The 16,542-nt window shown below is 36.8% G+C and overlaps 1 protein-coding gene and 1 long non-coding RNA gene across 3 annotated transcripts in view; one reads left to right on the top strand and one right to left on the bottom strand.

Annotated features, from left to right (window-relative positions):
* Window positions 1-15,585, bottom strand: part of LOC125384895 — a 58,535-nt gene extending 42,950 nt beyond the window's left edge. For both annotated transcript variants that reach the window (XR_007223745.1, XR_007223744.1), the window contains exon 1: window positions 15,029-15,585. This is a non-coding gene — a long non-coding RNA (uncharacterized LOC125384895). The remainder of the gene's footprint in view (window positions 1-15,028) is intronic.
* On the top strand, window positions 369-7,180 carry LOC125384874 (A disintegrin and metalloproteinase with thrombospondin motifs 12-like). The gene is made up of 6 exons (XM_048404970.1): window positions 369-1,012; window positions 4,249-4,451; window positions 4,708-4,756; window positions 5,411-5,535; window positions 6,004-6,096; window positions 6,730-7,180. The coding sequence occupies exons 1-6, from the start codon at window positions 451-453 to the stop codon at window positions 6,967-6,969; spliced, it is 1,272 nt and encodes a 423-aa protein (XP_048260927.1). The 5' UTR covers window positions 369-450; the 3' UTR covers window positions 6,970-7,180.
* Window positions 15,586-16,542: the final 957 nt, after the last annotated feature.

The raw sequence follows: 16,542 nt of genomic DNA on the forward strand, positions 1-16,542 counted from the left end.
TTAAGATTCTGTATCAATTTGGTATAAATAGGTCGAGCAAATATTCACGGTTAATCTTTTCGATAAAGCACTACCTACAAAACCACTGCATTCTATGATTTCATTTCATTTCTGGTGTACCGTAGAATCGCTCCCTTCTCCATTATACGATCGATTAAACAACACCCTGTGTATTAAAACCAACGATTCACCTTCGTATTACTTCCGCGCGAGCTACGTGATAAAGCGCGAGACATTGAAAATGTTAGATCGCGAGAGTATCGTCGCATCCGCGTCTATATGACGCGGAGTTTCGAACGCGTTACGAACCGGCGAAATGAAATGAGAATATCGGGTCTGCGAACTAGCTGCTTTCATCGCAATGACTACGTCTGCGAGTGAACGAGCATGCCTGGCGAGTTTTGGGTAGCCAGAAAATCCTATTGAAATTTCGATCAAAGCGCGCGAGACATGACGCGATCGAAACTTCCCAGTTTTCTCCTCGCCACGTGGCTGCTCGGCACGATCGCTACTAAGTCGCGAATGAGCGACTTTCTGCAAAGCTTGCAGGAGTACGAGATCGTTTACCCTCGAGTGATCCCGAATGAGAGCGCGCGGAACAGAAGATCGACCCACGAAGACCGAGAAACTTGGCGCGAGTATCTCCACCAAGAGCCGGTGTTCCTCGAGATCAGCAACTGGACCTTAAGGACCATGGCCAACGATCGATTGATACTGTCGTCGAATTTCACCGTGAATTGGGTGCGCCAGGGTAAAACCAAGTCCGAGCGACGTAACGCCAAGGCGAACTGCGATCTTCGACAAGGCAGCTTGGAAGGAGACGCGAGTTCCTTCGTCGTCGTGACGATATGCGAAGAAGAAGTGTACGCCTTGATGTTGATCGGGCAGAGATCGTTCTTCGTTCAGCCGCTGACGAATGGCCAGCATGTGATGTTTCAGCCGAAAAACGAAAAGTGGTGGTCGATCAGGAATAATTCGAGCTTCGTGTCTGTGAATCCGGAAAATCCTGCAGGTGAGAAGGATCGTTATCGCGATGGCTTTTCATCTTTCGTTAGACGGTTGGATGTAGGTGATTGGTTGATCGATTTACCGACTTCCTTGCCAATTATGTTATAAGCTTCTTACTTTGCGATCCGCCGTTAATTGCTCCTTCTATTCTAAAATTGACTCTGATCGTGATACTGTAAGAACTGATAGCGTCGATATGATAATACCATACATAGAGTATGAGAGTAATCGTAGTACAAACGAATATATATATATATATTCGGTTTAATAAATTTAATTTAATAAATTTAAACCGTCAAACAGGGAGGGCTTAATCTGCAGGCAAAAAGAAGAAAAAGAAATAATCATTTACAAAGCGAACGACCATTAGCTAGTTCCAATTTGAAAATTTAGCTAAAGTCAAAGTCATTTTGAACAAATGTTTCCTGTACGCGTTACCGTTTGGCATGGACGAACGTCTCGGACGTTGATGTCCGTACATTTATATATATATGTAGTATCTTAATGGGTCTTAGAGGAAAGGACAAGTAATGATGTTTTGATTTAATTAATAATATTCGAAGCAAGGAAATAATTACAATGCTGTCGTACGTCTTATTTTCAGACGCGGCTTTCGACTTCCCGATTCACACTCTTCGGCTTCTACACTCCCACGCTCTCGCTTCTCAATTCACACTCTGCACACCTTTTGCATCCGTCCTCTCCGGCTTCTCAACTAATACTGACTTTAACGTTTCTTTGTCTTTTCCCGCCGTTCGAGACACGTGTTCCGAAACGCCCGTGGCCAGGGTCACGCGGGCCCTTTCCACGAAACTATCCACTTAAAAAGGATCGACGACACCTTGATGTACCCGACGATGCCGCGGTTCTCGCGACATTGTTTACGATTCGGCAGATATCTTAGGCCTTTTGTCCACGATACTACATATATATGCATTTCTGATAATCATTTTCAACTCGCACAGGGAAGAAACATCACTGAGGCTACCGCGAATTAAATTCGCGTATCAAGTAACAGGATAGATACGATTCATACGAAGCTTTGCGTGGTTATTCGAGGTAGGAAAAGCTTTAGCAGTGATATCGAGAAAAGCGAAACTACGAAATCATCGCTGTCGTCGAGACAGAAATTGCTGCGAATATCGCGGAAAGCAGAGCGACGGTAAAGAGTATTACAGGAAAAAGTTGTTCGGAATATTAGCCTTGGCAAACATATTTCAAAGCCGTTGAATATGGCGAGATTGTCCGCTTTGTAAATATTTACCGAAAAACATGTCGTACGAAGCTGGGCAATAAACGCGTTTTTCCACAGTTACAAACAAGTATCGTACGTATGAAACAAGTAACGACGAATTTTCCATTCCACGGCACGCGACAATTGACCGTATTATCAGCGTTTCGTCAGAGTTTCAAGAACTGCGTTTTCTTTTCTGTATTTATGGTTTCGCAACTGTAAAACGGAAGGTTTATTCTGGAGATGCGAGTTCGCGTGAACAACTAGCGCAACGAGTAAAAACACGCGGTTTTTGCAACTCGATCGAATTGTTAGCAACTGTGTGTACGAGATCGTATTACTCCCATCGTTGATCGATGTCAGGCTTCTATCTGAGCACACGGACAACGTTCTCCAACGACCAATCAAACATACCAGATAATAATTTTTCATTGTATCATTATTGTAGCTATTAACGACACGGGCTTGTTGTCGCATGATAAAAAGCATGCAACTGCGCTGACACGATAATACAGCGTACTTTTGCACGCTGCGATGGAAAACGCGTCGTTACCTGTTTCGTACGAACGATACTCGTTTGTAATTCTGTAAAGAAACGTCCGTTGATGAACATTATATAAAGTTCTTCCTTCTTCTTCTTCTTCTTCTTGTCTGTAAATCAACTCCTTACAATTTGACGGTTTAAATTTGGCACACCCCGTATATACAGGATGCAATGGAACAACGTCTGAAAGCGAGAACAACGCGAATCCTTGTGGAAAAATGAAGAAAAAGTATAGGATAAAACGTTCTCATTTTCGACTTGGAGAATCGAGTCTGGAAATTTATCAAGTATACTCGAACTGTATCTGAATATCGGTTCGAATAATACATTTATTTAATTATATAATTAATTTATTACAAAGGAAATACAATCTGGATGTGAATGTTAAATGGAAACAAATTTTGCTAAGTTGAAAATCGATCGTATCGTAATCACCACGACTCGTTGTTTACAGATTAAAAATCTGTTTTACGAATACGAGGAGCTATATATCTACTATTATTAATCAATTTTTATGAAAAATTTCGTACGATGCGCAGGTAAATTCTAATTTGATAAATTGTTGGAAACGTGGAAAATTGAATGGAATAAAATTACGTGGCACGGTTTACACGGTTGCAACTTTATGACCCACTTAGGTCAAGTAGCAATGAAATTTATTGCATATATCGGAAATTCAAGGCACGTAATTGGCAGTTTATAAACAAATTATTTGTTCTCTTAATTAAATTGCCCGCGTCGAAAGCTGTGAAACGTTTTTGTATCGAAATCGAAGAATCAAACATCGCGATCCTATGAATGGAAGAATGCGACGTAAATGTTCGAAGTATGGTTGAGAAACGATAGAAAATTCCAAGTGTTACGCTGTATTTCTCGTTCGATTTAAATCGAAATTTTAATGAGGAACAGCGCCGATTGATATTTAAAAGTGAAACGGTTAAGAGCAACGATACAGGTTTTGTTAAAAGCAATTGGTCTATTTACCTCGCTGTTTAAACGGGTTTGCTTGACGTTACTTTGATCAATTTCCATTGACACTTTTGTAGATAGCATTCTTTTTTACGGATGGAAAGCCGTCTGATGGAAATTTGTCTGAAATGTCCGTCGTAAAATTGCATTTTCGCGGGCAACAGAAAACAATGGAATTTTGTACAAAAGCGCAATACTTTAATTAGCGCAAAATTCCATTTTCCCCGCTGGGAAATTGAATTTTCTATTAAAGCGTGATACGTTTAATCAGCGGCGGCGTAAATTCAACAAACTAACAACTGGAATATTGACTTGTCACAATTTTGTGACACCGTATATGTCGTCGATACGTTCCAGTCTGGTCGTATTTACAATTTCAGAAATTTTGCAACTATTTTTTCATTTTATCCGTAACGAGAATAGCGAAGATAAGACAGGCAAACGTGGTAAAACGTTGATAATTCGGTTACAGGGAAATCGAATAAATTTGAAGTTGAAGAAAGTAAGAGAAAGTCGAAACGAAGCAAACGCGATTCCTTAAGCCACGATGTTCAGGGATTTTATAATCTTTCCGGTGACGTCTTCGACGTGGAATACCCAGAAGCTGAGAAATTGATTCTGTACGATGAAAAAGACGATGTCTCCACAGAATACAACGATACAATAGTGGAAGAATTATCGATCGACGTAAATACTGTTGAGAAATGCTCAGTTGGTATGACCGCTAGTTACTAAAAGGTTACTAGGGTTATGTTGGTACGACTCCTAACTACGCTCTTTTGTCATAGGAGTCGACCACGCCTCAATTGCTAAGACGCATTGGGAGAGTTTAGACGTTTGCTGTGTGATTTGGTGTTTTGTATAAGAGAGAAAATAAAAGGTGTGATAACCAATCCGAGTGGATCCGAGATTGATTATCAACCCCAACCTATATAAAATAACAAATCCCGAGGAAATTGGATACTTCTCTGGTCCTAAATGGCAAAGGAACAGATTATCAAGTAAGTCAAATATTTTTCCAAATGCCATTCTTGTACAATCGTTGCTTTTCTACTTACCACGTACAATATAGCGGTTAATAAATTAACGAATCATCGAATATTACTGAAAGAAAGAAATTGTACTGATATTCCAATCTATCGTGTACAAAAGTAATAATAACAGCATGTAATATAAGAATAGCTTATCTTCAGCCTTAAAAGGAACTCGGTTTACAATTATTCTCCCTATTGCGTTCCACTCTCGCTTGATCTTCTACACGTTCATCTATATTTCGCTGTTTTTAATTTATTTTATTATTCCCTGTCTATTACACATATGTATATTGTCCATTGCACGAATCTTTATCTATCTTACCTAATTTAATGTAAAAAAATAGAAAAATAGACAAATTTGCTGGAGAAATACGTTTACCAAAATTTGTCAAGAATTTTAAAGAAATTTGCAGGATGAAATTCACGGTGATACCGAATTGATATTTTTGAAATTATACTTTTGAAATAATTATTTATATCATAATAATTATTCCACGAATACTTGCTCGTAGATATTAATTTATGCTTTTAATAATCATGCGTTTAATCTATCAAGTCGAGTCGAGTAGACTTTCTAATTTCGTGGAAGATAAGTCGATTTCTAAGATAAGTCATTTCTAGAGAAAAGACCAACTGCTAAGGATTCGCCGCCACGATGGTTAGAGCTTGGAATAGCTGCTGATTACTCCGTGGTAGATTTTCATGGAATTCGAGTACAGCAATATACCTTGGCTCCTTTAAACATCGTAAGTAATACCAAACGAAATTCTGTTATTATACTTAGATATAGAATACCTCCTCCTACACATGTACGCAAGCAACCGGGAAACATAGGGCAGAGTTATGCGTATCTCTGTATTTTCAAGGTACGCTACTTGCTTTCAAACATCTCGATCGTATACTCGGATGGAAGCTCTGTATTTTCTGTTTACACTGTTCAAAGCTTACACGTATCTTTTAAAAAGTTCAGCGAATAATTTATCCGTAATGGAATTTTGTAATCGATTAATTTCAGCCATTCGGTAATTGGTTTTCCAATGCTGTTGAGATTAATAACGTACATTTCCTAAGATAAATATAACGAATAAAATTAATTTTTTAGGAAAATTATATAAGATACGATGTATTTACGACAGTTTTGAATAATAATTTATTTGTAAGGCTGTAATACTGTTTTAACGCCTGTTACATTTTCGTACGTATTTTAATCCTAGGTCAGTGCAATTTACATGGACCCGTCGCTCGAATCCAACATGATTCTAGTGATCGTACGAATGATTTTATACGCGGAAAAACGAGACGTTATGGTAAGCGATTTCCATTAAATTAAATCATTTAACTAAAGTAGTAACTATCTGAGATACGCATATGCGAGTGTCAATTATTTTATTTTCTACTTATCTGTACAGTGTATGGTATATAAATTATATAGGTCAAAATATCTGCGCATGACGTTTTAGATCGATAAAATGCAACGAGTTCCATTTTGTTAAATTGGACAACCGTGAACGATCCCTTGGAAACAAATTTCCAAACAAACAATTTTCACGGATCATTGACAAACCTCGCATTTATCGTGTATCCGAAATATCTGTATAATCGACTATTAAACCTTTTTCATCTCTTAAGAATCTTAATTTAATGTTATAGACCTATGATAATATCATTGATATACGACACTTGCGATTCCTTTTACTTTTCTTTTTCTGCTATTCTTCTCTGCTGTTGAATCAACATTTCAACATTTTTCAGGAAGATTAAAATACTAATAGCGTTACAAGTTACATTTGATTACAATCAACAACACGATTACTTGCACATATATTTATTATCATTGACGAATATTTATATATAGTATATAATGTATGATGTAATAATAAATATAATATATTGGTAATATTTGCTAGCTTTTATTAAGAAAATATTAAACGTTGTCGTAGGTCCGCCGTGGCGATGCCAGACGATCTCTCGAGAACGTGAACAAATGGAACAGAAAGATGCTGTCCTCGAAGGACGTAAATCACGATGTTGCTGTATGGTTGACGCGATTAGATATACGAGGTCCTTCCGGTTACGCACCTGTGTCAGGAGTATGCTATCCCGCGAGATCGTGCGCGTTAAATCGAGACGAAGGCTTGACCAGCGCCTTTATCATCGCTCACGAAGTAGCACACATGTGAGTGTCCTACATGTTGGGATATCGTTGGCAAACTGAAATATTTATAACTGGCCTGGGTATTTACGCAGAGACCGTGTGCTATTTATTTATGCAAATACGTACTTTTACGAGAATAATTTGAAAAATGAAATCTCCATAGGAGAACTTATTATCTTTACCGAATATCACAACGAGTACTGTACTTTGAATCTGCCATAGATTTTTGCGTATTATGTGCGTTCTTGCATTCCTCCTTTCACCTACGATGGCTCTTAAACAAGAAACGATATCGTAACGAGAAATACAACTTAGCTGAGCGTCCACTTTGGTTCCACTAGTGTTGTCCCATACGACTTTGTGTTTGACCTCGCTATTAGGGTACTTTTTACCCAACGTTTCCTTCACCGCCTTCACTACCTTCGATTTATCGAACTTGAGACTTAAACTGGCCGTTACTAAATCTTCCGGCTTCTTCGACATCGGTTGGTGTCTCTTCGTGAACCAATTCTTCTCTGTTATTCCCTTAGGGATGATTTCGATCATTTTCCCATACAGTAAGTGATTTGGGGCAAATCCCGTTACACTGTGTCTGGTTACACTGATTGTATTCTTCTACGCTTTTTTCTGCGATCTTTGTCCAGTTTCTTTTTTTTTTTCGAATTGATCTTGCATCTGATTCTGTTTACTAATGTTTGATTTACCCTCTCGTTTAGTCCATTGGAGGATGGACAGTCTGTCGAGGTGAAAATTAATTTAATGTTTTTCTCTCTCGCGTACTCTTGAATTTCCTTGGATGTCATCGCTGGGTATCGGTCTGCAAGGATAATTTTTATGGAGTCAGTTTCTCCTGTCGAGTTTATAAGTTTTATGATATCTTCCGCGCGTTGTGTTTTCGATGTGGACTTAAAAACAGCCCTTGAAAAGTGATTTATGAGTATATGCATATACTTCTTTGGTGAGTTGTTGTTGGAAAAACCTCGGACCGTATCGAATGACATTATTTCAAACGGTTTCCTCGCTGGTCCTAGTCTCGACATAAGCCCGATCGGTCTTCTCGTTCTGCTTTTATTCCTATATATTCGCATTGTTTGCAGAATTTGTCGACAATTCGGTCCATATTTTTGAAATAATAAAAGGATCGGATTTTTTTCAATATGTGATTCCTTCCAACATGGCCAAAGAAATCATGCACCGTCTTTATGATATGCTCGCCAAACTCTTGTGAGACGAATATACGTTGGCGTCCTTTAATATTTTTAAAAAAAATCTCTGATTTTTTTTATAAGGTCTTTCGTATTTTTAATATCTTCTCTGTTTTCTTTCTGATCTCGGATTATATCTTGCTTTTTATAATATTCGCTACTTTCAAAACCTCTTCTTCGTTCTCAAAACTTTCTAAGACGGGGTTCCTGGATAGTGCGACTGCCTCTATGTTGTGTTTTCCTGGTGAGTAGATGATTTTGAAGTCGTACTGCGATAAGTAGTGCATCAGGTCTCCAAAAGTTTCATCGGTTCTTGCTTTGATTCTCATTGATTCCAACGGTTTATGGTCTGAAAGGACAGTGAAGTATCTACCGATTAACTAATGCTGCCAGTACTGAATCGCTTCTTTGATAGCAAGACATTCAAGGTGAATTGCTTTGGTAAGCGATTAGTATCTGCGAATTCGTAGAATTCGTGGATAATTCTCGAGCTGTTTCGTGCGTACGCGATTTTAAGTGGCACGCAAACAGGTGCACCTATTCGCGTAGCGCAAGAAATGTATCACGGAGGTCGTTGCAGGTAATATCCATCGACAGACGGGACAATTCGGGTGCACGATCTATGCCTATGACTGTGCAGTAGGGCATACTCTTCTCGACCACTTGTCTGGCGCCAACCACCACTATTGTCTCGCGAAGGCCAAGCTGTAAATCTTCGTTGCTTATACCGTTTTCTTGGTGAGTGTTAATTTTTTTCTTATTCGATGGTATAATAATACCGTTATTACGAGGTAAAAGTTTTTGGATGTGTGATTTCTTGATTGAAGAGACGCTATCATTATTAAAAGTTTGAATATCCCGCTACTAGCGAGGGAAACATAATACAGAATGATTCTTTCATTTGCTTACATTCGATTTCTTAATTTTACTCCTATTCTCCTTTTTAATTCGTAATTTAATTGTGAGGACATATGCTATGGAGCAATTTTTGTTACTTTTAGCATCGTTGCTTTATTTGTTAAGACTGTTGAGCAATACGATCGTTTACTTTATTTACTGCCTTGTTTGCTATTATTTTACTTTTAAAGACAGGTATTTTGGAAATATAAACTTCTACATATTGGTATAATATTGATATACTTAAAAATGTCGTTTAGTGAATAGGAAAATAGGACACTAAAGGTTTAACTAATTGAAAACGATGTAGTTATTGAAGATAGTACTTGCTGAGCAAATGGATCGCGAAGTTGACATAATGCTACAAATGATACACGCTTCAAAGAGAATTAAACAGAAAACGATGATCATTGAACTCGAACTTGATCTTAAAGCAGTCGTGCGATATGACAACTCTCGATTTTAGCGATTCTTCACTCTTGACTCTCCGGTGGCTAACTGACGATCAACGACTGTGATGTCGAAATATTAGGTCGTTCGAAAAGTTTCTTTCGTTTTATAAGGAAATAATGGATGTTACGCCACGAGGCTTAACACAGGCTGTATTTTCTAACCGTCACTCGCGGCCCTACAATGTCTCAGTCAGATCGTCTTATCTGACCGCCGGATCATATACAATGTATCGACGAGCCCATAGCTGTCGCCGAGCAACGAGTTCTCGAAACATCGAATTTGGTCCGTTACGTTTTCCACGCAAGAAGAGACATACGTGATCATAGGCGCGAACGGTGGCGTGACCTAAGTATAGTGGGGGTCGTCTTAAAGATGAGACAAAGAAATCATCCAAAGTCGATCAGTTCCTTGTGACGCGTCGAACATTACACATTGAGCCAAACATTCGCTTATTCTATTAAGTATCATATCGTGCTACGTCCACCAAGAGACTAAGCTCAATTGTAAGAGCCTTGCTCTATATTGTATACATTTATATTATCTGCGTGCGATAAGGTTGTTAATTGTTGATATCTTTTCAATCGTGTAGACTAAGTGTTGGAAATATACATTATTATAATTCTGTGACTCTCAGTGTTATACCGCATCAACCACCCCGATTATCCTAACCGAAATACGGGGATCGAACTATTCGTGGTGTCGATTATTCTAATCGTAACGGGAATTTACGACTCTCGTTGACGCGTATTCTAACGACCGCGTCTCCCCGCGATAGCTCGAACTTTTACAATGGATGCACAACATTTTTCGTTTTATATTATTTTATCGAATTACGTATGATCCATTTTGTTCTGTCAAAATAGGTTTCATGTTGTATGAAGATGCATCGTTGTAAAAGACGTGTCTGCAAAAGAAAAACACAACCTAATATATTGATGGCCGTTAGGTCTATCGAAGTTTTCTGATCCTTTCGGTTTGTTGGCATTTCCGCTTTATTGTCTATGTTGTCTGTATGTCGGCGATGATTTTCGCGGTGCTATAATTGAAACCAAAGAAGCCTCTGGAAAGAGGATCGTTATGCCGAGGCCTGATTGTATCTCTCGCAGGACTAAGAAAACTAAACACTAGAGAGAAGATGTAAAGTTTTGTTTGAAGTGAGATCCACTTGAACGGTATTAATAACTTTAGAATAAGAAGAAGGAAATTAATCGGTGTGCAAATTCTAACGGAATACAGTTACATTAAAATACGTCGATGTGACTTTAATTTTGAAGGAGGAAAGAAACGAAAATTAATGTCGTTACGCTGTAATTCAGTTGAAGCCTGAAGTGAAGTAAATTCGATAACGTAATACCACGTAGGGATATATTCTGCACGAGGAGCTGCTAGGAGATACGTATAAATTGATAAAAACAGCATAGTAATAATACATGGATCGCGGTAAAGATCGAAAATGTTTAATTTCCAATAATATTTTCCTATACGAAAGAGGAAAGTTTTAAGGAAAGTAGACGATCTCTCGTAAATTGATGGAACTTTGGTAATTCAAAGTTTCCTTGAATTGTGATAACTTTTTGATAGTGAAGTACAGTTGTTACCTTGAAAACTGCATAATCGACTGGAAGTTTCTGTACGAGATATTGAAACATCGATTATGTTTTACGAGTTTTCCAAACAATATCGAATCGTTACATATTTCGTATAATTTCTGCTCGTCGTAAATTCGTAATAAAACGAATAATTTGATAACGATCGCAAATTTCTTCTTTTTTATTTCAAACTTATCTTTCTTATTTTCCCTTGCATAAAAATTAAAGTAATATTAGCATATACATACTAACACGATATATACAAGGCGAGTTACTTGAGAGTTTGAAACGAAATATTTTTTATATTTTTAAATATATCGAAAAATGTTTCGGATAAAAGCTGAACTGAAATTCTGCGTGCAAAAATTATTAATTCACTTACGTCGAAGAAATATTAGTTTAACAGATATTTTAATTTTTATTTAGTGAAATTTATCGTACGAAAGACAAGCACGAAGACAAATACGAAAGTAGCGTCTTGTGTCTTTCCTTGTCTCTTATACCTAAAATATTTACTAAACTAATGGTTTTTCGATGCAAGAAGGTTAATAAATAACATTTTATAGAGAATTTTGAGCTGCATCGATTAATGTATTAAGAACTGTGTGATTCCATTTGAAGATTCCATTTGAAACTTGTACAGGTGCGACGGGAAGCATAATATCGCCGACAGCCACAAAATATTTATAACAGCCACAATGTGATCAAATCGCGAGTTTAAACGAATGATCCGTTAATAAATATCAGACGAAGCAGGGAATTGTTTTGACGGAAAAGTAATAAAAAGTGGTTCAAGTTCGTGGAATTTTCCTTCCGATGCCAAAATACCTAATGGAAATATCTACGTTAAATTTTTGAGATTCGAAGCTTAGCGAAAGAAATAATTTGATTCTAACGACAAGTTCTTCGTGTATCATAATCTTTCATAAGCAGATTAAAACGAGTATTATTTAACAAATTGTATATTCGATGATATACATTTGATTTGTATAAATCGGTTTCGTTTGACAACTTAAATTCGAATATACAGGATTCTTTATTTTCGAGAAGATCGCGTTTCAAAATTTACCAAGCGTACTAGAACATGGCTAATTCTGGACTGGCTAATTCTACGTGTGAAAATAAACTGAGAATGTGGAACAAAATTTATTCTCAAGACGCTTTGTTTTCAAGAAAAGTACATTTTTTTAATTTATCACGTAATGAGCCAAGTTCAAGTATACTTGGTAGGCAAATTTTCAATCTTGGAATCTCTTGAATACGAAGCGTCCTACGAACAAATTTTCCTCTATATTTCCCTGCCATTTTCTCTTTTCTCTTTATAATAAATATATTTCGATAAATTTATAATTATCGTTTCTTACTTTTACAGCGTGTCATACGAACGATACATAAACATAACAATCTATAATTTTCTGACCATCTAACAAGTCCACCTGCTATTTGTTTCTATTAAATTTCTATATATACATATTATTATAAATTTTCAAATTATTTAATTATGCAAGAGCAAGGTAAAGGATGATCTTGAAAAAAATTAATCGAAAATGTAAGACGGAGCATCCGCGTGCCAATGCTCATTCTTGAGAAAATCGATTTCGAAGATATATTGGCTATGCGAAGATTTGCCAAGGGTTTGAGCCGTAATATTTTCGACACTATTCATTATATCGAAAAATGCTTCGGATAAAAGTTTGATGGTTGTAAGGAGGACATATTTAGACGTTGCTAGCTTTTCTATAGGTGGTGGCGCAACCATCGTGCTAAGGTCGACTTTGTTTCTTCAAATGGAATCACACAGTTCTTAATACATTAATCGATGCAGCTCAGAATTCTCTATAAAATGTTATTTATTAACCTTCTTGCATCGAAAAACCATTAGTTTAGTAAATATTTTAGGTATAAGAGACAAGGAAAGACACAAGACGCTACTTTCGTATTTGTCTTCGTGCTTGTCTTTCGTACGATAAATTTCACTAAATAAAAATTAAAATATCTGTTAAACTAATATTTCTTCGACGTAAGTGAATTAATAATTTTTGCACGCAGAATTTCAGTTCAGCTTTTATCCGAAACATTTTTCGATATATTTAAAAATATAAAAAATATTTCGTTTCAAACTCTCAAGTAACTCGCCTTGTATATATCGTGTTAGTATGTATATGTTAATATTACTTTAATTTTTATGGAAGGGAAAATAAGAAAGATAAGTTTGAAATAAAAAAGAAGAAATTTGCGATCGTTATCAAATTATTCGTTTTATTACGAATTTACGACGAGCAGAAATTATACGACATATGTAACGATTCGATATTGTTTGGAAAACTCGTAAAACATAATCGATGTTTCAATATCTCGTACAGAAACTTCCAGTCGATTATGCAGTTTTCTATCTCACACAAGGTAACAACTGTACTTCACTGTCAAAAAGTTATCACAATTCAAGGAAACTTTGAATTACCAAAGTTCCATCAATTTACGAGAGATCGTCTACTTTCCTTAAAACTTTCCTCTTTCGTATAGGAAAATATTATTGGAAATTAAACATTTTCGATCTTTACCGCGATCCATATATTATTACTATGCTGTTTTTATCAATTTATACGTATCTCCTAGCAGCTCCTCGTGCAGAATATATCCCTACGTGGTATTACGTTATCGAATTTACTTCACTTCAGGCTTCAACTGAATTACAGCGTAACGACATTAATTTTCGTTTCTTTCCTCCTTCAAAATTAAAGTCACATCGACGTATTTTAATGTAACTGTATTCCGTTAGAATTTGCACACCGATTAATTTCCTTCTTCTTATTCTAAACTTATTAATACCGTTCAAGTGGATCTCACTTCAAACAAAACTTTACATCTTCTCTCTAGTGTTTAGTTTCCTTAGTCCTGCGAGAGATACAATTAGGCCTCGGCATAACGATCCTCTTTCCAGAGGCTTCTTTGGTTTCAATTATAGCACCGCGAAAATCATCGCCGACATACAGACAACATAGACAATAAAGCGGAAATGCCAACAAACCGAAAGGATCAGAAAACTTCGATAGACCTAACGGCCATCAATATATTAGGTTGTGTTTTTCTTTTACAGACACGTCTTTTACAACGATGCATCTTCATACAACATGAAACCTATTTTGACAGAACAAAATGGATCATACGTAATTCGATAAAATAATATAAAACGAAAAATGTTGTGCATCCATTATTTCCTTATAAAACGAAAGAAACTTTTCGAATGACCTAATATTTCGACATCACAGTCGTTGATCGTCAGTTAGCCACCGGAGAGTCAAGAGTGAAGAATCGCTAAAATCGAGAGTTGTCATATCGCACGACTGCTTTAAGATCAAGTTCGAGTTCAATGATCATCGTTTTCTGTTTAATTCTCTTTGAAGCGTGTATCATTTGTAGCATTATGACAACTTCGCGATCCATTTGCTCAGCAAGTACTATCTTCAATAACTAAATCGTTTTCAATTAGTTAAACCTTTAGTGTCCTATTTTCCTATTCACTAAACGACATTTTTAAGTATATCAATATTATACCAATATGTAGAAGTTTATATTTCCAAAATACCTGTCTTTAAAAGTAAAATAATAGCAAACAAGGCAGTAAATAAAGTAAACGATCGTATTGCTCAACAGTCTTAACAAATAAAGCAACGATGCTAAATGTAACAAAAATTGCTCCATAGCATATGTCCTCACAATTAAATTACGAATTAAAAAGGAGAATAGGAGTAAAATTAAGAAATCGAATGTAAGCAAATGAAAGAATCATTCTGTATTATGTTTCCCTCGCTAGTGGCGGGATATTCAAACTTTTAATAATGATAGCGTCTCTTCAATCAAGAAATCACACATCCAAAAACTTTTACCTCGTAATAACGGTATTATTATACCATCGAATAAGTAAAAAATTAACACTCACCAAGAAAACGGTATAAGCAACGAAGATTTACAGCTTGGCCTTCGCGAGACAATAGTGGTGGTTGGCGCCAGACAAGTGGTCGAGAAGAGTATGCCCTACTGCACAGTCATAGGCATAGATTGTGCACCCGAATTGTCCCGTCTGTCGATGGATATTACCTGCAACGACCTCCGTGATACATTTCTTGCGCTACGCGGATAGGTGCACCTGTTTGCGTGCCACTTAAAATCGCGTGCGCACGAAACAGCTCGAGAATTATCCACGAATTCTACGAATTCGCAGATACTAATCGCTTACCAAAGCAATCCACCTTGAATGTCTTGCTATCAAAGAGGCGATTCAGTACTGGCAGCATTAGTTAATCGGTAGATACTTCACTGTCCTTTCAGACCATAAACCGTTGGAATCAATGAGAATCAAAGCAAGAACCGATGAAACTTTTGGAGACCTGATGCACTACTTATCGCAGTACGACTTCAAAGTCATCTACTCACCAGGAAAACACAACATAGAGGCAGTCGCACTATCCAGGAACCCCGTCTTAGAAAGTTTTGAGAACGAAGAAGAGGTTTTGAAAGTAGCGAATATTATAAAAAGCAAGATATAATCCGAGATCAGAAAGAAAACAGAGAAGATATTAAAAATACGAAAGACCTTATAAAAAAATCAGAGATTTTTTTTAAAAATATTAAAGGACGCCAACGTATATTCGTCTCACAAGAGTTTGGCGAGCATATCATAAAGACGGTGCATGATTTCTTTGGCCATGTTGGAAGGAATCACATATTGAAAAAAATCCGATCCTTTTATTATTTCAAAAATATGGACCGAATTGTCGACAAATTCTGCAAACAATGCGAAACTTGCATTAGGAATAAAAGCAGAACGAGAAGACCGATCGGGCTTATGTCGAGACTAGGACCAGCGAGGAAACCGTTTGAAATAATGTCATTCGATACGGTCCGAGGTTTTTCCAACAACAACTCACCAAAGAAGTATATGCATATACTCATAAATCACTTTTCAAGGGCTGTTTTTATGTCCACATCGAAAACACAACGCGCGGAAGATATCATAAAACTTATAAACTCGACAGGAGAAACTGACTCCATAAAAATTATCCTTGCAGACCGATACCCAGCGATGACATCCAAGGAAATTCAAGAGTACGCGAGAGAGAAAAACATTAAATTAATTTTCACCTCGACAGACTGTCCATCCTCCAATGGACTAAACGAGAGGGTAAATCAAACATTAGTAAACAGAATCAGATGCAAGATCAATTCGAAAAAAAAAAGAAACTGGACAAAGATCGCAGAAAAAAGCGTAGAAGAATACAATCAGTGTAACCAGACACAGTGTAACGGGATTTGCCCCAAATCACTTACTGTATGGGAAAATGATCGAAATCATCCCTAAGGGAATAACAGAGAAGAAGATAAACTTAAAAAGAGACAGAGAAGAAGCATTTAAAAACTCAGCAAGAAATTTCGAAATCAACAAACAAAAATACG

This window comes from Bombus terrestris, chromosome 4 (assembly GCF_910591885.1).
Source record: "Bombus terrestris chromosome 4, iyBomTerr1.2, whole genome shotgun sequence".
Lineage (NCBI taxonomy): Eukaryota > Metazoa > Arthropoda > Insecta > Hymenoptera > Apidae > Bombus > Bombus terrestris.